Source organism: Lolium perenne, chromosome 3 (genome assembly GCF_019359855.2).
Source record: "Lolium perenne isolate Kyuss_39 chromosome 3, Kyuss_2.0, whole genome shotgun sequence".
Taxonomy (NCBI): Eukaryota; Viridiplantae; Streptophyta; class Magnoliopsida; order Poales; family Poaceae; genus Lolium; species Lolium perenne.
In genome coordinates, this window is record NC_067246.2 from 222,411,014 (window position 1) to 222,435,183 (window position 24,170).

Sequence of the window (24,170 nt, forward strand, 5' to 3'; positions counted from 1 at the left end):
TCCTCTTTCTTCGGGAAGAAGTAGGGGAACAATGCCGACAACACTGCGCTAGCATTCGACACACCTTCACGAATCTCGGATCCATGAAGCTCCAGATAGGAAAGTGCGTCAAGGACGGGGGTCATTGACAGGATTCGTCGAGATCAAAATCCTGGTTTGTTTGGGCTGTCAAGGAAACAAAGCATTAGTGAAAAGACAAGAAACAACGATTCTCATAGAAATAGAAGGGATCAGCAAAATTACGAAAGTGCGGCGACTACGAGTTTTCGGGCGCTTGAGGATTCCTTCTTCACGAGAAGCTTGCGCAGCTTTGTGCTCATCCAAGGCAGCTGTAGCATCCTCAAGTTTTTTCTGCAGTTCCTCGACACCAGCAGCTTTCGCCTTGGCTTCATCAGCTTCGGCCTCGGCTTTGCTAGCAGCGAGTTCGGCTTTCTTGCGAGCCGCCTCACTTTGCTCAAGTTTTCGAGCAAGTGCGTTGGCGCGTTCGTTGGCCTCTGCAAGTTTCTCTGTCGAGATATGGAAAAGAGAGAGAAGAAAGATCAAAATCGCGAAAAGCAACAGGAGTAAAAAATCAAGGAAAAACAGCAAGTATAAAAGTCGTTACCTTCGACTCTATTAGCATATTCACGGTATCCAATAAATTGGGAACCGATGCGGAGAAGATCTTTGATCATAGGCTGTTCAAGGTGAACACAGCAAGAGAAACATCGGCATGAAAAAGAGAAAAGGTGTGAAAAAACAAAATAAGGAAAATATAGATGTCGACAAGCTTACATCATCTAAGAGCAGAGTCGACGAACTGCCCAACTGAGGGGCAGGTTCAACAATCTTTTCAACCCTTGTCCTTTTTGGTGAAGGAGCAAGGGGGCTTGATGGTGGAGTAGTAGTGATGACGTTTTGTTGAGGAGGCGAGGTTTCTTCTCCTTCAACTAGCGTGTCTGAAGCAACTACAGTACGTGACGTGCTTGTCCGAGGAGCCACATCAGTAGTTGGTACTTCTTCCTCGTCATCACTGTTGATCAAAAAATCGGCAGCATAAAAAGCAAGACAAGATAAATATCTCGAGTAAAAAAAAAAAAAAAAAAAAGAAAGGAGGGGGAGAAATAAAGACGACTTACGAGCTGACGAGGGATTCAACATAAGGATCGTAAGCTGCCTTCGGATGAGAAGGAACAACTTCTTCAGCCTTAGAAGTGCCAGAATCCTCGTCATCAGTCCTTTTCCTTTTGTTCCTTGGAGAAACAGCAGGAGGAAGGGATTGCGTCGACTCACTGGCTTCAGATTCAACTTCTTTTTCGTGAGAAGCCGCAGATTTGTGAGAACCCGCGACTTCACTTTCAGGAATAGAAGAACCTTGAGTATCTTCGGCAATGATGGCCTGTTCTTCGACTTCTCCATCCTCAGGAAGAGGAGGAAGGGAAGCCATAGTAGGATGGTTCTGCAAGAAAATAGCGACAAAAGAAAATCAGCGAGATACCAATACAATGAGATGCAAGGAAAAGTTTAGAACAAGACAAAAACTCGAGAAGACAAAATACCTCGGGAAGAGGATTGGAAGCACTGTATGGTTCTACTCGACAAGAGGAGGGAATAGGATCCTTCTTCGCTAGTCGAGAAACTCTTCGAACCAATTTCTCCAAGTCCTTTACAGAAAGATCGTTGGAGATTCTGTTGGCGTCGTTTTTGCCAGAGTACGTCCAAAGGGGATTTTTGCGAGCCTGAAGAGGCTGCACTCTAATCCTAAGGAAGTAGGCAGTGATTTGAACACCAGACAGCTCTTTGCCTCGAGTGTTTTGAAGCTGATGAATACGAGACATGAGTGCCTCTGTCGCCTTTTTCTCTTCCTCAGAAGCTTCGGCATCCCAGGAGCGGCGGCGCTGAATTCTGGCACTTCCGTCGAAAGGAACTATGTTGTGTTCAACGGAGTTGGCGCTTTCTTCGTGAATATAGAGCCACTTTTTGCGCCATCCTTGGACAGAATCAGGAAATTTGACGTCGAAATAATCGACATCAGTACGAACACAGATAACAACGCCACCTATGTTATAAGTGACGTTGTGGGAGCCATTGCGGCGGAGGCAGAAAATACGTTTCCACAGAGCCCAATTGGGAGGGATTCCGAGGAAGCATTCGCAAAGTGTGATGAAAATAGAAATGTGAAGGATGGAATTGGGGGTCAAGCGGGTGCGGTTGAATCCCATAACCAAAAAGAAGGCCGCGGAGGAAATCGTGAATTGGGGTCGAAAGACCACGGATAAGGTGATCAACAAAACTAACCCGGTACTCCATTGGAGGCTTGGGGTAGCTTTCTTCGCTGGGAAAGCGGATGGCGTCTTCCTTCTTCATGAGGCCAAGCCTCTTCAGCGTGTTGATGTCCTGGTTGGAGATTTTAGATCTCTCCCACTCAAGATCCTCGGCGGCCATCTTGGATTCCGGAGATGCGTGGCGAGTGAGTCGCGTGCGCGGTGGCATCAACGGCAATGGGCGAGCAATGCTCGTGAGTGCGGACGATCGAGAGAGAGTTGGGCGCGGGGAAGCTTGTGCGACGAGGAACAGATGAGCGGCGCAAGCGAGGGGATGAACGGAGGTTGAAGAAAGGTTTATATAAGAATCGGGTGAAGCAGTGCGCCGTTGGATGAAGAAATCGTGTGGTGAAAAAAGATCTCCTAGATACAAGGGTAAAAAGGTATTTTTACTGAGATAGGCGTTACCGTACGTGCGCCAGAAAAAGCGGAGGACGTGTGTCCCCCACTTGCACGACGTGTCAACGTGGTGGAAGCAATGGACCCACAGGGCAGAAAAATCACGACTATTCAACAGGGATGAAGTAAATTTGGTTAAGGGAAGCATGTCGACAAGGAAAATAAAAGAAGATTGGCGACAGGGAGAATTATTAAATACTTCGGGAGCCTTTGATCAAATACAAGTTTTTGCCCAAATGCTCGGGGGCTACTTCGACAAAAAGTAAAATTTCGAGTATGACAATATAGAAATTGCGGGAGCCTACAACCAAGCACAAGTCCTTGGCTGTAGCCTCGGGGGCTACTCCCATCGGGAGCGCTGTTCGCGCACCCGAGAGATAAAAAAAGAAGAGAGAGATCATATTGGGAAAAAATGACAATATAGCGACAAGGTGGACTAAAATGTCGAGCCTACAACCAAGCACAAGTTCTTGGTTGTAGCCTCGGGGGCTACTCCCATCGGGAACGCTGTTCGCGTATCCGATGAAGTTCAAAAATAAAAGATAGAAAAGCAAGAGAGTATATTTCGAGTTATAATTAACTCTACATATACTCCCATCGGGAGAACAATATAAGTCAAAATTGACTCGATAAAATGTGCCATTCCAACAGCCGAAAAAGCACTCGACAATATATTCTCAGAACGCCGAAGTTGCGATCAATTTCTGAATGCCGCAAATTTGCGAAGGTAAGACCCCAGATCCGTTCTGCTGGGCGTGGCATCGCCAAAGACTGCGCTCTGCTACCTTTATCCGTATCAACAGATACGAAGAAAAATCCTAACGGACGCGTTAGGTACCCGATAAATTTGACTCGGGACTCGACGAATGGTAAGACCTTAAGCGGCACTGTCGAAGTTTACACCAGTATCCCGAGATCATGTCCAGGGACGTGATCTTGAGGTAGGTTTTTGCGGATTGCCACTAGAGCAGTTAACTAGTACCTGATCCGTCAGATGAACTAGCCCCAACTACCATTATCCCTGTACAATATAGAATTTTATGTGAAGAAATATAAAAAAGTTGAAGCTTTCGAATAAAAATAAACAGTGGAGATTTTCCCTGATTCTATGATTCAAGCAAAATCTCGGGGGCTACTGACATAGGCATCCCAAATGGGCCTGCCGAAGATAGTACCCGGGGTTTACTGAAGGCCCACTACCCGAAGAATAAGAAGATTCGGGAGCCCAAGATATATCAAGGAAAGTCAAGAGTTGTAATAGGAAGTGTTATTTATAATCTGGCGGGATGAGTTAGAAACCGTCCCGGACTCTGTAAACTTGTATAGCACGAATCCCTCGGCTCCACCTCCTATATAAAGGGGGAGTCGAGGGACGAAGAGAGAATCGAATCATTGTCTACAAACCCTAGTTTTCATAATCGTCGAGTACTTTTCGGCTGAAACCTTCGAGATCTACTTACCCTCTACTTCCAACTAAACCCTAGCCTACAATCCATAGGCATTGACAAGTTGATACCTTGTCAACAAGAGCCTCATCTTGTAGGCTTTGGAATCTCTTCAAGGGTGAGACTCGATAACCCCCTCGTTGCTACCGTCTTCTAGATTGCATCTTGGCTTGGATCGTGTGTTTGCGATAGGAAATTTTTTGTTTTCTATGCAACGAATCCCTACAAGTAGTATCATATCAATCCTATTAACATGTTGGTCACAATATGACACTTCTTTATTGTTTGAATTTTAACGAATTCTTTTAATAAACAAAAGTAATGACGTAATAATAATCTTGAATAAATAAATAAACAAAAAAATAAAAAAATATTTTTTTATTAAAAGAAAAAACCTAAAACTATGACGAATCTAAAAATTGGCGAACCTTTATGGTTAAGTAATAGTAATCTTTATGCAGGAAGGAATTATTAATTTAATTTTTTAAAAAATATAAAATAAAAAAATAAAATCCTGAATTTCTGGCAAAAACAAAAATCTTCCTGCTTTCATATTTCCATTGAAAATTTTGAGGATCTAAAAATTGGCTAACCGGGGAAAATCTCATGAATTTGAATGTAACTTCTTCCCACGATCATTTTGATATATTATACGGGTTTTTTCGACGTCGTATGCAAACAGAAAAGTTATTTTACTTTTTCGAAACTTTTTTTTACAAAAAAAATCGAAATTTAAATTTGTTAATTTTCCCTAATAGTAGGTTGCGTAACATACATGAATCTCAAAATAAATTAGTTTTTGAATTTCTATCAGTTGCGAAACAGTCAAACACTACGTCGGAAAAGAATTCTGCTAGAGGCGACATTTCCATGTGCATGGGAGAGCTAGCGCCGCCGCACCGATCCGCCGTGAAGCTCCTTGTACCTCGCTCCCTCCCTGCACACGTGCTTCATCAGTGACCATACGTTCAAGTCGTTGACCTTCGCGCCGCGCCTAGGCCTAAAACTAAAATATACGTATTTGGATCTCAAAAACAAAAAAAGTATTTGCAGAGTCCATCTCCTACGCAGGCCCTGACGTCACACCAAAGTGTATAGTAGTATGCGGGCACGAAGATGCTGGGTGCCCTGGACGCCCACTTCTGGCTCTTAATTACATGCGGCCCCATCAGCGCGACTTGTGATGGGTACAACCAGGGTGCCATCTGTTGGTGCACGTTTTGTACCCATATAAGTCTGTTTACGGACTGCGACTAAGCGTTGGGAGTTGAGAATGAGCCATGGATCACGTGGACATACGTCACATCCAGTAATTTGAGAGCACAAAAGTAGAAAAAGAAACGCAAGAAAAGTTGAAAATGACATTGCTTTTTTTGCCGAGTAAATTCTAGAAGAATCAATCGGTACTCCCATCTTGTGTCGATCGTTAAGAGGGTAGCCGTACATTAGCCCATCAACCGCTGTGTCGATCGTTAAAAGGGTTGCCGTACACTAGCCAATCAACCAACCAACGTGCTTATCGGGTTTGGTTTTAGCACTGTTTAAAAAATCGTCCGATTCAATGGTTAATCGTTACTCAGTGATAACCTATTAGCTAATAAACTCATTTATCAGCCATTTAACTTATTTATCGCCCGATTAATCAACAAATTTTTCTATTAATCGCTAATTACCAGCCGATCGAGTTGACACAGGTAAGCGATTTCCTCAACTTTGGGTTTTAGGGATAGCTCCTTGGATCAATGGGTGTCATATTTTACCATGGTTGCTACCATCAATGGGCTCGCATGTATTCATAGATATTTAGTTAAACACTCATAAATTTTGGCAAAATCTACAAATCATATGGTACAGATTTCTAGATTAGTTTCTACATGAATCTGACCAAGTCGAGCTCAAGCATGTGGGCAAGCTGGTGTAGTTTCTTAGGACTCAATATATTTGCATGTCAAGGTATCGAGTGCTGCCAGCTTCACCTGTTTCTATAGATATTTTGGTGACACGTTAATTCTAAGTACACCTTCTACTCGCGTGTATGTAGTCGTTATTAGATGGTCTAAATACATATTTTTAATCTTAATTACTTATGATATTGAACTCTTTATACTATTATGAATGATTATCAATATATCGGTGGATATTTTCTATTGCTTTTGTATCAAACCTCAAGCTTGAGTCTATGCTAGCACACGTGTTATGTTTGCATGCAGCTTGTGTTCCTCGACAACAACAAAATTTACTCTTATTTTTATTTTGTATTTTCAGAATTTTATTGACGTGATCCTATTTTTTTCTTGTCACTTTGCTAAAATTGACCACCTTTGGGTCTACCTCATGCCTTTTTCTCCTCGCCCACGCTTGTGCGATTTTCGTAAACCTAACATACTTTCTACTTTCTCCTTCCTAAAATGTAAGGCGTATTTGTCTTCTCCTAAATTATACTTTTCTACTTTGATCAATTTTATAAAAAATCATCAACATCTCTAATAGAAAGATATATAACATAGAAACATAGTGTATGATGCGGCTGATTATACTGATTTGGTATTTAAATGTTGACAATTTTCAGTAAACTAGGTCAAGCTTAACAAAGTTTGAGTTAGAACAAGACCAATACGGCCTTATACTTTAGGAATGACTAATGAGGGAGGATATTACAAGCTAGGCATGTAATACTTTGGTTTGTAATACTTGTAAAAAAGGTATTTAAATTGCGATATGAAAATACTATAGTAAGAATTTTCTTGAAAATATATTCATTTTATCATAGTTTTGTGCTCCTTTACCTGCGAGATACTACGTACATATGCAATAGAGCAAAAACATTTTAGTCCAAGGGGATATAATTGTATAAAAATCACTTGTCTAATTTTCTTAAGGGAAAATATTTTTGGTCAATGCAGTACAGTAGATATGCTACGGTTTTATAAATCTTAGCTATTGACCTACAAATAAACGCCATAAGGATTTGTTTGATACTAGAGATTTTGTGAGGATCAGCGGGGACAGTTTTTTTAGGGTATTGAGCTCACCCAGTCCTTTCAAACTCCCTATTTTCAACCCACTTGCTAGAGGTAGAATATTGGAGATTGAAAAAATATAGAAAAATTTAGGAAAAAGTGGAGATAAGTGAAAATTAAATTAACCCAATACACTAGACCGAAACATTAATAGACAAAAGTAAATAGGGATTTGATATATGGTGGGATATCTCAATTTCCCACAAATACACTAGTACTAAATAAAGCCTAACATCGAGTGGTATAACTTCTACTCCCTCCGTTCTTTTTTAATTGACTCAAATTTAGTACAAAGTTGTACTAAATCTGAGTTAATTAAAAGAGACCGGATGGAGTAGTCAGTATGTCAAACTAAGGAGTACTCCCGGCTTTAAGTGATGCACGCAGTCATCTCTCTTACGAAGTTTCTACATGAAGTGAACAAAACGTGAGATAAAACTGGCTGGAACAAACAACACGTTTCATCAGTATTTCAGTTGTGTTTTACCAAGTTATCTTATGTTGAAATAACTAAAATAAGTCTATATTTTTAGCAAACGTGTAGTAGAACCGAACCTGTAGCATAGCATTTGATGATAACATACTTTCTCTTTACAGATATAGGGGCAATAGCATTTTTGGCGCTATAACAAAAAAAATGCTAAATTGTATTAATTACCTAAATTGACTTCCAAGCATGACGTTTTGACTAATGCGTGCCATTTTTATTGTGTTGCATGCAAACTCGAGGGGTTTTGAGCAATGCATTCCTCCGTTCTCTAGATTTTCGCGCCCACTCGCTATTCACCTTAGTCGGAACGCTTGGCCAATTTACCCCTATAAAGCGTCCGAGGAGTAGCATAACAGTGGGCAGATGAAACCCATATGAGTTACTCGATGCCTCGATGGTGACATCAGCAAAACTGAAACTTCCGAGGAAATCAGCGGCTCAGAGCATCTGTAGCCGCGTCCCCAAAGCGTTCCCCAAAGGGATTTGGAGCGCGCCGGACAAAAAAACCGTTCCAGCCGCGTCCTCTAAAGCCTATTTTTGTCCGGCGCGCCCACATACGGTGTCCGGCGCCCCGAGCCCGTCCCCGTCCCACAGGGGACGCTCCGGCCACGCCGGAGACAACGAAAAGCGAGGCGAACCGACGCGGACCCGACGCGTCAGCGGCTCGGAAGCCTAAAACCCCGTCGCCTACCTTTGGTCAAGCGACGTTAATGGCGTCCCTGTTTTCTCAGGCGACGCAGGGACGCGTCTCGTCGTGCATGGCCGCGTGGCCGTCCGCGCCGGCGTTATTGCGTGCAACCACCCGCTGCCGCCGCTGTTTAAAGACGCCCTGCAGTTCTCACCGCTCACAAACCATCTCGTCGCCGCCGCCTCCCCCCTCCCAGATCTTCTCCTCGCCACTCCAAAAATGCCGAGCTCGTCCTCCCGCAAGATCGCGGCACGAACGGCTTCGGCCGCGGCAGCCTCACCGTGGCGGAGGCGTGGGCGCTGTACAACGCCCGCTATCCAGTCCCGCCGGACATGCGGCTACCAAGCAGCGGCGGCTGGAGGATGACCGTGAACGGCGTTGGCGTTCCGCCGCCGCCGAAGCCGCGCACGGACCAATGGAGGGACAGCATCAAGGCCCGTCGGGCTCAACTCACCGCCGAGGAGCGGTTGGATCCGACGTGGGCGGCCAACAACAACGACGCCTGGTGGACGGCGTACTTCCAGGCGAAGTACGACGTCGAGATGCATAGCACCGTCGGGCTCGTCGGCGGCCCCAATAGCTGGAACAAGGACGGCGGCGCCCTGTTCTGGGGCGTTCCGGGGCGCACCCTCGAGAACGTCATCCGCGGCATCCGCAACGGCGCTCCAAGGCTGGAGATGCCGTCGTCACCGCCGCCGTCTCCTCTTCTTCCTCAGGACCGGCGCGATCGACGCCGTCCTCGTCTTACCGGTCGGCGCCGTACACCGTCCCCAATCAGGAGGTGAAGGAGGAGCCGACGACGCCCGTCAACACGAGGCGTGGCGGCAGCGGCAGCCGGCGGCAGCAAGGGAGGCGCGGCGGCGCCCTCCTCATCCCGAAGCCGGAGGTGAAGGAGGAGCCAGAGGAAGCGTCGCAGGCGGCGCTGCTGGCGGAGTACGAGCGGCAGCAGCGGCTCATCGCCAGCAGCGACGACCCCGAGGACTGCCCAGGTCTGCGGGCGGCGTTCTTGGCGTCCATGAACGACAAGGACGCCTGGAGGGGCAACCTCGACGCGGCGATCGCCTTGTCCATCCGCGACTCCGGCAAGCCGCTGGTGGACCTCACCGACGACGGCGAGGCAGGACCAAGCGGCGCGGTGAAGGACGAGCCCGTCGACGAGCGCGTCAAGCAGGAGGTCGTCACCGACGAGATGTACAACTTCCAGCAGTATTACGACGCCTCCGGCCGCCGCAAGTGGTTCTAGATTAGGTTTAGTTTAAATTTAATCAAATTTCGTTCGAATCTATGTAAGTTTGGACGAATCTTAATCGAATCTCGTTAAGTTTAAAATTTGCGAAATTTTGTTTGAAGCGACGTCCCCCAAACGCGGCACGAACAAAACACGTCCCCCAAACGCTCAATCCGACGCGGTTTGGGGGACGGTTTGGGGGACGCGGCTGGAGATACTCTCAATACTTTCTTTTAGCGAAAAGTCCACCGATCTATTCATAATCTTCAACAAGCAGTACAAAAAAAACTTACAAATAGGCTTTTAGATCACCTCGCGAGCACTACAATCACTCGAGCCAGACGAAGGCATGTCACTATCCTCGCCCCTACCGGCACTTGAATTTGAAAACCGTACGCAAAATAGGCTATTCCATTTCTCAAGATATTCCAAGGCAGTTACCAATAATCTCGGCTGGAACAAGCGCACATAGAGATTATAATCTCGGCTGTTACCAATAATCTGTTTGCGTTGCGTGATACCCTAATCTGGCAACAGCCGGCTTTCCGCTTTCCTCCCACACTTAGAGCTAGCTCCGAGCATTGACCAGCCCAAGAATCGAACCCCATAAATACCCTGCTGGCTGCTGCAGACTAGTAGTTAGAGCCGTACGAATCCGGCTTAGAGAAAGCCGTGCGTCGTGCACACACCAGCCGGCGAGCAATGGCCGCAGCGGCCCCGGGGACGGCGAGGGATGGCGAGACAGCAAGGAAGGAGGAGGTCGGCGTGGATCACGGCAAGAGGGTGTCCTTCACGGGGATGCTCCGGTACGCCGACGGCACGGACCTCCTGCTCATGCTGGTCGGCACGGCGGCCGCGCTGGGGAACGGTGTGTCTCAGCCGCTCATGACCATCATCTTCGGCGACCTCATCGACGCCTTCGGCGGCGCCACCACCGGCAACGTCCTCGACCGCGTCAACAAGGTGATCCCCTCTCTCTGCCCACCACCTTTCCGACCAGCTCGGCTAGCTTCTTCTCGGCCGAGGCCTTCACTATCTCGAGAAAGCTCCGGCCGATGCCTCCTTACTATTTCCGTCTAGTACTCCGTACTCTCTCTGCCCACCACCTTTTGCCTCTTTTGTTCATTTTCCCCATAGTTCTGCTTGGCATCCCATTTCTGACCGTATCGATTTTCTTTCCGGACATCCCCCTCTCCTCGCCTCGCGTCCTTCCTCTTTTCCTGGCTTGTTTTCTTAATTTTGGAGCCGAATTTAGAGACAAGCTTTCCAACGGCTGAAAATGACGTTTCTGAAGTGGCTTGCAGATTATTCCAATTCATTGCAACTTACTCAAAGAGATTTCACATGGATTAGCATTAAAATAAGAGATAAGCACCCACCCGCAGACCGTGGAATCTTTTCATGATATCCCAAAGCTCTGCCCACGAGATCCGGGCACAAGTTTTTCTCCTGAAACTCTGAAAAAGGACAGAGATGCATTTGCCCTTCTTTTTGAAACGAGATACCATCACTTTGTCGTACTGCAATTTCTTTCTCATTGCCAGTTTGCCACCAAGTGAAAAAAAAAACGATCGATCTTTAACCAATATGCAACTCCAGTAGGAACTACTAGTTTAACTGCTCCACACAGCTGTGTTGCGTGATCTAGCGTTCTGCATAGATGTATAAACTTTAGAACTCCGAATTCACAGCTGGACTGCAGGTTATCTTAATAAGTATTCTTTTGGAGTGTACGAGATCTTATTGTATTCTAAGCTCAGACAAAGGTTAACACATCTGGTAGTTGTGGATTTGTCATAAATAGTCTAACATTTTGCAATCATTACATTGCTGTAACACAGCAAACACAGGAATAAGTTTTCACCCTGTCGTCGTCTCGTTGTTGCAGGCGGTTCTGAACTTTGTCTACTTGGGCATCGGAACAGCAGTAGTCTCCTTTCTCCGTAAGTATGAGCAGACTTTGTCAACTTCACGTGTTTGCACTTTGATGTACCTGCTGGCTGCTGATTATAGAGTGCTAGTTATTGAACATGACTGCTATCTCAAGGAGACAGAGAAATAATGGGTTCAGTATAAGTGCGAGAAAAAGACAGCTAATATCCTTATAGTTATTTTAAAATTGCTAATACTTGTCATCGTGGTGCAAAGTCCAAGTTGTGCTCCTAAGATTCTTGTGGAAATAGTAAAACCGTTGAATATAGGAAGGGAAAAAAAAGGGGTAAACGTGTATTATATTTCAGCTGAAAGGTGACAGATGGAGAAACATTAGAAAACTTTAACAGCAAATAAGGCGTCAGAATTTTGTTAAAATAACAGAACTGAAGGATAAAATGAAACAGGATTCCATATTCTTAAGCCATATACTTTCATGTCAAGGAAGAATAACCGTCAAGCCAACTTTTTCTGCAGAGGTGGCATGTTGGACAATTACTGGCGAAAGGCAGGCAACACGCATTCGTTCTCTATACCTCAAATCTGTCTTGAGACATGATATATCATTCTTTGATGTAGAAATGACAACTGGGCAGATAGTTTCAAGAATGTCTGGTGATACGGTGCTAGTTCAGGATGCAATCGGTGAGAAGGTAAGGACTTCCTCCAATTTCAAATGAAGAGCACATTAGTAAACTCGTGTTCATTACGTTCCAACTCATATAGAAACTGACATATTTGATTACTGCAGGTCGGCAAGTTTATACAACTGATTGCTACTTTCATCGGTGGTTTCGTTGTAGCTTTTGTCAAAGGGTGGCTTCTATCTCTTGTCATGTTGGCGTGCATACCTCCAGTTGTATTTGCAGCAGGAGCAGTGGCAAAACTGCTATCTACAATCTCTAGCAAAGGTCAAGAATCATACGGTGATGCAGGGAATGTTGTTGAACAGACAATTGGAGCCATCAAAACAGTAAGCTCAGTTCACATATCAATTTAAATGAAGGCTAGTTTCCTGGGAACAAGAGGGGTTCTGGGTTCTGACTTCTTGAGTACTCACCAGCTATCTTGTGACAATTTCTGTAAAATAGGTTGTCTCTTTCAATGGAGAGAAGCACGCCATTGAAACGTACAATAAGTTCATACACAAAGCATACAAGACTACTGTGCACGAAGGACTTGCCAATGGCTTTGGCATGGGTTCTGTTTTCTTGATATTCTTCTCTAGCTATGGTTTAGCCATATGGTATGGTGGAAAGTTGATACTTAACAAAGGATACACAGGAGGAGATGTCATCACTATATTGTTTGCTATCATGACTGGGGCAATGTGAGTAATTTACCTTGAAGTACAATTCATATCATACTAATGCTTCAAATCGCAATACTGGTAGTGATAATTTCCAATTTGCTACAGGTCTTTAGGTAATGCAACCCCTTGTATGACAGCCTTTGCAGAAGGACAATCTGCAGCACACAGATTGTTCACAACAATCAAGAGGAAACCAGAAATTGATCCTGATGACAGGACTGGTAAGCAGCTAGAAGATATCAGGGGTGATGTTGAGCTGAAGGATGTGTATTTTAGCTACCCAGCAAGACCTGATCAACTGATATTTGATGGATTCTCCTTATGTGTGTCTAGTGGCACTACAATGGCTATAGTTGGAGAGAGTGGAAGTGGCAAGTCAACTGTGATTAGTCTTGTAGAGAGATTTTATGATCCGCAGGCTGGTGAGGTTTTGATTGATGGGATCAATATCAAGAGTTTACAGCTCGATTCAGTAAGAGGAAAAATTGGTCTTGTTAGCCAAGAGCCTTTGCTCTTTATGACCTCAATTAAAGATAATATTATGTATGGCAAAGAAGACGCAACATTTGAAGAGATTAAGAGAGCTGCTGAGCTCGCCAATGCAGCAAATTTCGTTGATAAGTTACCAAATGTGCGTGACACATTCAGTAAGTTGTGTAAATCCAAGTTCTTCAGTTTGAGTCGAGTGCTAATTAACATTTACCTTTATGTCGTACCAGGGTTACGACACACTGGTTGGCCAACGTGGTGCTCAGCTTTCAGGGGGACAAAAGCAAAGGATTGCAATTGCAAGAGCAATCATTAAAAACCCCAAAATACTTTTGTTAGATGAGGCTACTAGCGCATTGGATGTGGAGTCGGAAAGGATAGTTCAGGAGGCACTTAATAGGATCATGGTGGACAGAACGACGCTTGTGGTTGCACATCGTCTGACTACTGTAAGGAATGCTGATTGCATATCAGTAGTTCAACAAGGAAAGATAGTTGAACAAGGTAAATGATTCAATTCCCATCACTCACCTTTCATATAACCTCTTTGGCATATTTTAACTAAATTGAGCAATTTCCTACACAAAATGTATGTTTCATACAGGTCCCCACGATGAATTGGTGCTAAATCCAGATGGTGCTTACTCTCAACTTATTCGACTTCAAGAAAGTCATGAAGAAGAGCAGAAAGTAGACCGTCAGAGGTTGGATCCAAGGTCTAAAAGTGCAAGCTTGTCATTCAAGCGGTCAATCAGTAGAGGTTCTGCAGGGAATAGTAGTAGGAATTCTTTCACCCTCCCCCTCGGGATGCCTGGCGCAGTTGAATTGCCTGAAGAAAATGATACACATGGGGAGAATCAGAGAGAGCTGGATAGTGATGGTGAGGTTCCAAAGAAAGCTCCTATGGGACGGCTAGCACGTCTTAACAAGCCAGAGATACATATTATTCTGTTAGGATCCCTAGCTGCAGCAGTTCATGGAGTGCTTTTCCCAATGTTTGGCATAATGATTGCCAGTGCCATCAAAACTTTCTATGCGCCACCAGATAAACTCAGAAAGGATTCTAGTTTTTGGGCTTTGATGTGTGTTGTGCTGGGTATCTTGTCGATAATCTCAATACCAGCAGAGCTTTTCTTGTTCGGTATAGCAGGAGGGAAGCTCATAGAGCGCATTCGTTCAATGTCATTTCGAAGTATCGTGCATCAAGAAGTTGCTTGGTTTGATGATCCTAAGAATTCCAGGTTTGTTACAGCCTTTCTCTTGGTTTCTTCATCCTGCAGATTCTGTTAGCTTTACTTTGAAGTGCTAACTGCCGAATTTTATCTTACAGTGGAGCACTCGGTGCAAGACTGTCAGTTGATGCTTTGAATGTACGGCGTTTAGTTGGAGATAACTTGGCCTTAACAGTTCAGATTGTAGCTACACTTATCACAGGATTTGTCATTGCTTTGATAGCTGACTGGAAACTCTCTTTGATCATCCTCTGTGTCATTCCATTAGTGGGTATTCAAGGTTATGCCCAAGTGAAGTTCCTGACGGGTTTCAGTCAAGATGCTAAGGTAATCCATCAAACAAAGCCGTTAGGCTGTTCTACTAGTGATATGATATCTCGCAAATAATTACTACAAATAAATATTGCTCTCTGTAGTTCCAAATAAGCTGTTGCGTTGGACATAAGCACGGTGCAACTTTGACCACTAATTTACTGTAATATATTCAAAAGGCAGAACAAAAATTCTGCCTCTGTCCAAAACAACACCTTTTAGGAAAACCTGAGGGAGTAGTAATGCAGAGTATGTTCAGTTTCTAATTTTCAAGATAGAACTACTAATTAATTAAATACCTGTGCTTTTCTATGGTTAAAAAATATATATTACTGATCATGTTAAGCCCTTCATCTCTCCTATGCTGTCACCCTCATCTGATTTCCGCCTTGGCACTTTCATGCTTGGCTAAATACCTAACATCGTACCCTCGGCTCCACAGACACGCCTAGTCGTGCTTTCTTTTTGATATGTGACATGCTCCAATTTCGTTACGGATTTTTTAGGAAGTGCTCAACTTGGTTCGTTAAGATCGATGTGTTCAGTTAGTTAGCTTGTTATTTTTTTTGTTGGAGACTTTTAGCAAGGCACAATAGCGAGGTGGGAGATGAGGATGAACCACTACAAATTCCCATTTACATAATATTAGGATAAATTAAAGATGATTTTATCAAGTTTAAAAAGTGCAGTTGTACTCTAGATAACTGTTTTTTACTATCTGAACACTTGTTAAGTTACTGATAATGAATTGTTGATTCTGTAGATGATGTATGAAGACGCAAGTCAAGTGGCCACTGATGCAATTAGTAGTATCAGGACCGTAGCTTCGTTTTGTTCTGAGAAAAGAATTACAACAATATATGATCATAAATGTGAAGCCTCAATGAATCAAGGAGTCAGAACAGGAATAGTTGGAGGCATTGGATTTGGTTTCTCATTCTTGATGTTGTACCTTACGTACGGTCTTTGCTTCTATGTGGGAGCACAATTCGTTCGCCATGGCCAATCAGATTTTGGAGGTGTTTTCAAGGTATGTAAATGCATTATTTCAGAAGTAATGCTTCTTCTTCAGGATTCGTTTCATATTCATTTTTTTCAGTCTTAATCCCTCCATCCTAAACCAGTCAGTACTTCCACGAAGTGATTTCACATAGTAAGTCATTTGCAGGTTTTCTTTGCACTAGTTTTAGCAACTATGGGTATATCTCAATCAAGTGCAATGGCCACCGATTCTACAAAAGCAAAGGACTCAGCTATCTCCATATTTTCTTTACTAGACCGAAAGTCTGAAATCGACTCAAGCAGCAATGAGGGTTTGAAATTAGATGATGTCAAGGGCAACATTGATTTCCAACATGTCAGCTTCAAGTACCCAACTCGCCCAGATATTCAGATCTTTAGTGACTTTACTCTGCACATTCCCGCCGGCAAGGTTAGCGTACCTTCTCTATCCTCGTCAAATTGTTATATCTTCTACAGTGATGTACTTATAGCAGTTTACTTTTGTTATGATTTTATACAGACCGTTGCACTTGTTGGAGAGAGTGGTAGTGGAAAGTCAACAGTAATCGGACTGTTGGAGCGATTCTACAATCCCGATTCAGGTACCGTTTCAGTGGATGGAGTGGAAATCAAGAGCTTAAATGTCAATTGGTTGAGGGACCAGATGGGGCTGGTGAGCCAAGAGCCTGTACTCTTCAACGACACAATCCGCGCCAACATAGCCTATGGTAAGGACGGTGAAGTCACAGAGGAGGAGCTCATTGCGGCAGCGAAGGCATCAAATGCACATGGTTTCATATCTAGCCTTCCCCAAGGATATGACACCACCGTTGGGGAGAGGGGGATTCAGCTATCCGGTGGCCAGAAGCAGCGGGTGGCTATTGCACGGGCCATACTGAAAGACCCAAAGATACTATTACTTGATGAGGCAACTAGCGCCTTGGATGCTGAGTCCGAGCGGATTGTGCAGGATGCATTAGATCATGTGATGGTTGGCAGGACCACTGTTGTTGTAGCGCACCGCCTCTCGACGATTAAAGGTGCTGACATAATTGCAGTTCTCAAGGATGGTGCAATAGCGGAGAAAGGAAGACACGAGGAGCTGATGAATATCAAAGATGGAGTGTACGCTTCACTGGTAGAACTTCGTTCAGCGTCATCATAATACCTAGGATCAGTTTTGCTTCCTATCTGTGTGCACGTTGTACATCTTCCTTGACCCCCCCCCCCCCCCCCCCCCCTTTTTTTATTGATGTGTTGTAATTGTGGTAGTACATTATTCATTGAGACTTGAAGAGGAATTCGAGAGGCAATCTGCTATGATCTGTATAGTGTAAGTTTGTAAGCATTTTGAAGGAAAGCTTTTCGCTCTTGATTTTGATTTGAAATGTACATTCCCATGTCAATGTGTAAATTAATGTAATTCTGCAACTAATACCTATATAAATACTGGTTGAAGACCAGCTTGCAAAATGTCGACATATACTCTGTAATAAGAGAATGCACTAGGCGTCGTTTTCAGATGTTTTAGTTATCTTCAGTTTATCAGGAGTTGAGCTAACTGCAGATAAATGCCGAACTGTGTAAGGAAATATCAAAATAATCAACACCGAGTACTTACCAGCGCAGCAGGAGCGTCATGGACTCATGGCTAGCATTGGACCTGGAGGATGAGAGGTGTCAGTACGCGCGTAGTCGGCAAATCTGGACAGCCGCCCACACTGAGATCCTGACCGGAGCCCGTGAAGCCAGAACTGCGCGGGGCCATCTCCATGGGCACAGAGCCACGCGGGGCCGCGGCGTCGACGAGCCGCAAGCGCATGGTCGTGCCGATCTCGAATCGAGCGGGCCGCGTACGGGGGAGGGGGAGGGGCAGGACGGTGGCAAACAGAGGCCGTCTCAGGCTCTGAGAGCATTTCCGGCCCTATATAGACTGCGCTGCAAAAATACGGCCGGTATGCAGCGCGCGGGAGGAATTCGGGCGCTACAGCAGGCGCAGTAAACGGCGCGACGCTGCAAAAAAAAATTGGGCGCGCGGTGTTTTGCACAATCCGGAGCGCCATATGTGACGCGTCGGGGCATCGCTCGTCCACACGCGAAAAAGCCAACGGCAGGAAATCCCCCCCCCCCCCCCCCCCGCCGCGCCCTCATTTCCCCCTCCGACCGCCGCCGCGAAATCCAGCCGCCGCCTCGCCGCTGCGCGCCGTCGCGGCATAGATCCGCCTCGCCCGCGCCCCCTCCCGGCAGCGGCGGGCGCTCCGCCGCTCTGTGACACCCGTGCCGCCGCCAGCGACGGGCAGTAGTCGGCGCTCCTCCTCCGCCTCCTCCTTCTCGGCGCCGTCGCGTCGTCGTCGTTGTCCTCCGCGCTGCCGCCGCCGCCGCCATGTCGTCGTCGTCTTCGAGCTTGCTAACAACATGGCGCGAGCATGGTGCTCGCCGATTTGCTCGCAATGTATGCACCTCCACCGGCCGGCCTCTATCCGCCAATTATCTATAATAGTTGTAGAGTAATTTTATATGCATGTTTGTAGAGTTCATCATACGATTCATCGGATGACGAGTATGACCAGAGGAAGAGGAGAACATATCGCTACTATTAGCATACCGCGCCATTAAGAAGCCAAAATTTGGTGGATCGGTGTTCGGTAGACAGAAGTTGTGGAGAGAAAGGATTGAAGAGTATGAGAAGTTGATGCGGTCGTATTTTAATGAGAATCCGATATTTCCCGAAAACTATTTTCGGTGGCGTTTCCGGATGAGTCTCAACTTGTTCAAGCACATCGCAACGGAGGTGACCAAGTATGATCGCTTCTTTGAGCAAAGGAGGAATGCCGCCGGAGAACTTGTTCATAGCACATATCAAAAGATGACCGCCGCCTTGCGTATGTTGGCATATGGTATACCGACGGATCTTGTTGATGATCATTTGGCCATGGGAGAGAGCACTTCTATCTTGTGTGTCAAGCGCTTTGTCGTTGCAATTTTCAATGTCTTTGGCTCCACATACTTGAGAGCCCCCAATGCTCAAGACACGGCAAGGCTTTTGGAGATCAACGTCAACCGGGGGTTTCCCGGCATGCTTGGTTCCATTGATTTTATGCATTGGAGTTGGAAGAATTGTCCGGCGGCATGGCATGGACAATTCAAAGGGTACAAGAAGGATGCCATCATAGTCCTTGAAGCAGTGGCCGACCAAGAGACTTGGATATGGCATGCTCTTTTTGGAATGTCCGGGTCTTGCAATGACATCAATGTTCTTCAACGGTCACCACTAATGACAAGAGTTGCAATGCGGGAAGGTCCATTGGTGGAGTTTGAAGCAAATGGCCACAAGTACAACTATGGCTACTTCCTCGCCGACGACATATATCCAAGGTGGCAAACATTTGTGAAGCCGATTATTCAACCAAGAGGTAAGAAGCAAACCCAATTCCATAATGCACAAGCGGCGGCTAGAAAAGATGTAGAGAGAGCATTTGGGATTTTGCAAGCCCAATTTGCCATTGTTAGAGGACCAGCTAGATTTTGGGACCAAGAATGCCTTTGGTATATCATGACCGCATGTGTCATCATGCATAACATGATTATAGAGGATGATCGCGAGAAAGATGTGGATCATACCCACTACGACTTGATGGGGGTTCCCGTGCAAGTGAGGAGGTCCGCACATAGGATTTTCTGGTTCATTGCCTCATACCATGCCATTCGGTGCAACGACACACATGATGAGCTTCAAAAAGATCTAATGGAAGAATGGTGGAATTGGAATGGACAACAGTAGTTGCATACTTGTTGTATTTGTTTGAAAATTATGTGTTGTATTGTCTCAAAACTATGTTGTATTGTTGTATGTTCGACGTGTTGTATTTGGTGTCAACAATGTATTGTATTCGGATGGTACATTTTATTTGTGAATTTTATATGGTTGTTTGATCTTGTTCGATGCATAGTTGTGTTTGTTTGTTGTTTGCGCCGCGCCCACGAGCTGCAAAATAGAGCGTCCGGTGGAGGTGCTTTTCGTTGGCGCTGCAAAATGGAGCATCCGGCGGGAAAAAATTGCTCCGGCGTGCGCCATCAGTTTACAGCGTGGCGGCAGCGTGGTATAGTGCGCCGATTTATACCGCGCCTGTTGGAGATGCTCTGAGGCCATCTCCAACTGCCCGATGCAGCCATTTGGGTGGCGCGTGGACACTGTCCGGCGTCAGCGCTTTTGGGTCGTGCGGTGCACCCAAGGCAGCGGTCACCTATTAGGCCAAGGCGGTTAATATACAGTTTATTTCTTTGAGAAATATGTTAGAGCATCTTCAACGGGGTGATTCATTTCGGACGTTCAAATTGTCCGCGGCGTCCGTTTCCGTCGCCAGATGAATACCAAAATGATCACGAGGGCGAAATGTCCTTTTGCGTCGGGGGCCACCCCAGCGATCCGACGCATTTTGGACATGCAACTGTTTTTTTACTGCTCCTTTTCATTTTTGTTGAATGAGCAAGTTTAAACGCGAAAATAATTAGTACTGAATGATGTCTTGTTGCTCGAATCGAATAGATTAGCCATAAACAATTCACCGGATAGATTCGAAAAGGTTCAAACATATTTAACATACAAATAAAAACAAATTAAAAACATATATAAACTAAAACTAATTTTTGGCCTTCTTGTTAGAAGGCCCTGCCTCGTCGTCCAAACTCCTGCGCCTCTTGCTTGTCACCTCCTCGTCGGAACAGGAACTGGAGGACAACGCGCCCGTCGAGGAGTTGGAGTCGGACGAAGTGTCGTCTTCGTCGTTGTCGTTGTCGTCGGTGAACGGACAACAACGACGACGCGCCGCCTGCGCCCTTGCCCGGGCCCTGGACTCCTTCCTTGCTGCCGCTTTGTCGTCCGCCGCCTCCTGCGCCTCTAGCCGGTCGAACTTGGCATCGGAGTTCTCCTCCTCCTCCTCCTGCCCCTCCTCCTCGTCCTCGGCATCGCTGCTAGCGCCGCCTCCGTCCTCCTCCTGGCCATCGCTGGCATTGGAGCCTATGTCCTCCTCCTCCTCCTCACTAGGCGTGGAGGCATGGTCGCTGGGTGTGGAGCCCGGATCGCTTGGCGTCGCAGGGGATTCCCACCAATGCAGCCATCCGGGCGGCTTGCCCTCGCTCTCCGAGTCCGACGGCATGGTGTAGTCGCTCATGGCGTGCCAGTGTTGGAGAAGAAGAAGAAGAAGAAGAAGGAGGAGGCGGTTCAACGTGAATTACAGTAGACGCAGGGGTTATATTCTGCGGGGATTAATGGCGGCGCGTATAATGAAGAGGCCGGCGGTTGCTCTTCTGCGGCAGTACGGCGCTCCATTCCGGCGGTTGGCGGGTTGATCGAAGCTTCTGCCACTCGGACGATTGATATTCGCGCGCTTGTTGTGCTTTAATTCGAGGCCGATTTACATAGGCATCCCCAATGGGCCTACCGAAGATGGTACCCGGGGTTTACTGAAGGCCCACGACTCGAAGAATAAGAAGAATCGGAAGCCCAAGATATTATTAAGGAAAGCTAGAGTTGTATTAGAAAATACTACTTGTAATCTTGCGGGATGGGTTGGAAACCCTCCCGGACTATGTAACTTGTGTATTACGAATCCCTCGGCTCCGCCTCATATATAAGGGGGATTCGAGGGACAAAGAAAGCATCGATTCATTGTTTCACGCAACCCTAGTTTTCACATCGTCGAGCACTTTTCGGCTGAAACCTTCGAGATCTACTTGCCCTCTACTTCCGACTAAAACCCTAGTCTACGATCTGTAGGCATTGATAAGTTAATCCCTTGTCAATTGGCGCCGTCTGTGGGAATTATAGGCGTCAAGGATCTGATCTCGATGGTACGTTCAAGATCGTCGACTTCGTCAACTGCAAGCAACACGATGGACAGAGGTAAACAAATCGAAACTGGTCTAGTCGATTTTGTTCCTCACCCGCCCTCCCGTTTGGATGCATATGCGTATCTGGAGGAGCCTATGGAGATGACGTTTGGAAGCTTCCACTTTCACGTTGAGAAAGAAGGAGCGTATCGTCTCGAAATTCCGATCTCGTCGGGATTATCAACGGTCTATCCCGATTTTTCAAGTTCAACATCGTCAATCGAGTCAGGCGACGAGGAGACTTCATCGCCACGCTTCATCAGCACCAGGGCAAGCGAAAAAATCGCCAAGATCTTCAGCGACATGTCCTTCGAATCGTCTGCGGACTCCGATATAAGCGATGACTCGAGCAACATCGACAGCTTCAACTTCATCGACAGATCCACTACTGTTGGAAAGGTCTTCACCAATCTCTATGATGGTGTCACCAAACCCAGCAAGGTTCAGAATCCAAAATATCATCAGATTTATGCCATCGGAGAACCAAGTCGCGATCAGGAGGAGACGTCAAAGGCTTTCGACGATCTGGGAAATCCATACGTCGATCCCGCTGACCTTAGGCGAGGTCTAGGCACTAAATATGTTGGGCCTACACCGCGTTTAAGGGTTCAACTTCCACAAGAAGCGTGGGATAGAGCTGCAAGAGCTATGGATGGTACAGAACCAATGACTACAACTGCTACGTCGGAATAATTGCAAGCGTACCAATATAGACTCGCCCGCGTTGGAAGAGAATTGGAAAAACAGACAGCTGCTCTGAACAGAAGAAGGGAGGCAGCTTCGGCATCAAGCAGGCGAAGGGCGGAGTTAAGTCGACATTCAGGGACTTCGGGAGACAGTCACAGAGAAGCTCGAAACAGAGCAAGATCTCGGCTGCAAAACATACCTGAGGCTGATAGGGAGAATCTGGTTCAAAACCTCGATATGTCCTTTATGTCGATAGATACGAGGGGGGAATATTATCCCTAAAAAACCGGAAGCTGGGTATATGGCGACGCAAGCCTTTATCCTCGCATCCAAGCCACCTCCCGGAGATCCAAGAGAAGCAATGTACAATATGGCCATGGCAGGAGTCGGAGCCATGGGAACGGAATTTGTTACTTCGCCTCCCAAAGGATCAGCAAGGCAAAATAGTCCACGACCTACTGCAGCAGCACCAGGTCCCGAGAGAACAAGTGGAGCAAGAGACACAGCAGTACAAGCATGGGTGGACAGAGCACGACAAAATAGAAGGGAACATCGGCACTCCCTAGAGATAGATGACGAGGATATGTATGGGCTGCCGTGCTTTACAAGGAGGGTCCGGAAAACTCGAGTTCCTTCAGGGTTTAAATTACCCGATAACTTCAAAAAATTCGATGGCCTGCAAGATCCAGAGGATTGGCTAGTTGATTATCTCGAGACGGTGAAGCTGATAGGAGGAACCAGAGCAACAGCCATGCAGAGCATCCAAGTACATCTGAGTGGAGCCGCGCGATCTTGGATAAAGAAGCTCCCTCCGGGATCCATCGACAGCTGGGACAGTTTTGAGGACGTGTTCGTCAAGAACTTCCGATCCACTTGCAAAAAACCTTCATCACTAGAAGAGTTGAGATCGTGTCGACAAAAGCATGATGAATCAATGAGAAAGTACATCCAACGGTGGAACATCGTTAAAAACTCGGCAGAGAACATATCTGACGAGAGAGCGATAGATGTGTTCGTAGCTGGAATTCGACGAGGAGATTTTGTCGAAGACTTGGGGAGAACCAACCCAAAGACAGTATCAGCATTGATGGAGATAGCAAACAGGTGGGCAGATGGAGAAGATGTTGTTCACAATAAGCGGCACAGGTCACTAGAGGAGGACCGTGGTCGAAATTTTCAAAATAGACGACGATTTTCTCGACAGTTCTCGAGTTACGATGCTCCTGGCCAAATCTCGGCTGGGTTTCGAGGAAGCGCTGGAGGAAGCAATAGAGATGAATATCAAAGGAGTAGCGAGCAGCGAGGCGACAACAGAGATGATTCCCGAAATAACAGGCAAAATAGTGGGCCAAGGTTCCAGAGACCTTTCGTGTCTCCCGAGGATATGATGAACGGCCGTGTCAGATGCATTTTTATCTCGACAGCAATGGGAAGAGACAGTCAGGACATCTGCAGGAGGACTGTCGAAATTTTCAAGCAATGTTGAGGTTTGCGGGGCAAGCCAATGCTCAAGCAACAAATAGAAATCCTCAAGGGCCTAGGAGTGAGATCCACTTGCCACCTCCTCCCGCAATTACGGACGAAAATCGGCACCAGCTCAGAATAGCGGCAGCAGCACAACCACCTCCATACGTTGATCCCAACTCCAACGGCGCGGTCTCGATGATTCAGAAGGGTAGGCCGTCCAATAGAGCTCAGAAAGTAATCTCGCGGCAAGTGTTCATGGCAGAGAAGATGCCTCC

At 46.1% G+C, this 24,170-nt stretch overlaps 1 protein-coding gene and 1 long non-coding RNA gene across 3 annotated transcripts; one reads left to right on the forward strand and one right to left on the reverse strand.

The window, feature by feature from the left end:
- Window positions 1-10,007: 10,007 nt before the first annotated feature.
- On the forward strand, window positions 10,008-17,240 carry LOC127343468 (ABC transporter B family member 4). Its single transcript, XM_051369609.2, has 12 exons — window positions 10,008-10,536; window positions 11,462-11,516; window positions 11,983-12,158; window positions 12,257-12,478; window positions 12,597-12,835; window positions 12,923-13,448; window positions 13,537-13,810; window positions 13,911-14,547; window positions 14,637-14,865; window positions 15,614-15,880; window positions 16,019-16,282; window positions 16,373-17,240. Exons 1-12 carry the CDS (start codon window positions 10,276-10,278, stop codon window positions 17,015-17,017), a joined length of 3,795 nt encoding a protein of 1,264 aa, XP_051225569.1. The 5' UTR covers window positions 10,008-10,275; the 3' UTR covers window positions 17,018-17,240.
- LOC127343470 (uncharacterized) lies at window positions 11,277-17,757 on the reverse strand. 2 transcript variants are annotated; one of them, XR_007877266.2, is made up of 2 exons: window positions 17,474-17,757; window positions 11,277-11,573 (listed from the first exon to the last, which is right to left on the reverse strand). It is a non-coding gene; the product is annotated as an uncharacterized lncRNA (long non-coding RNA). The 2 variants fall into 2 exon arrangements; XR_007877267.2 differs by having other exon boundaries at window positions 11,277-11,576.
- Between the last annotated feature and the right edge of the window lie 6,413 nt (window positions 17,758-24,170).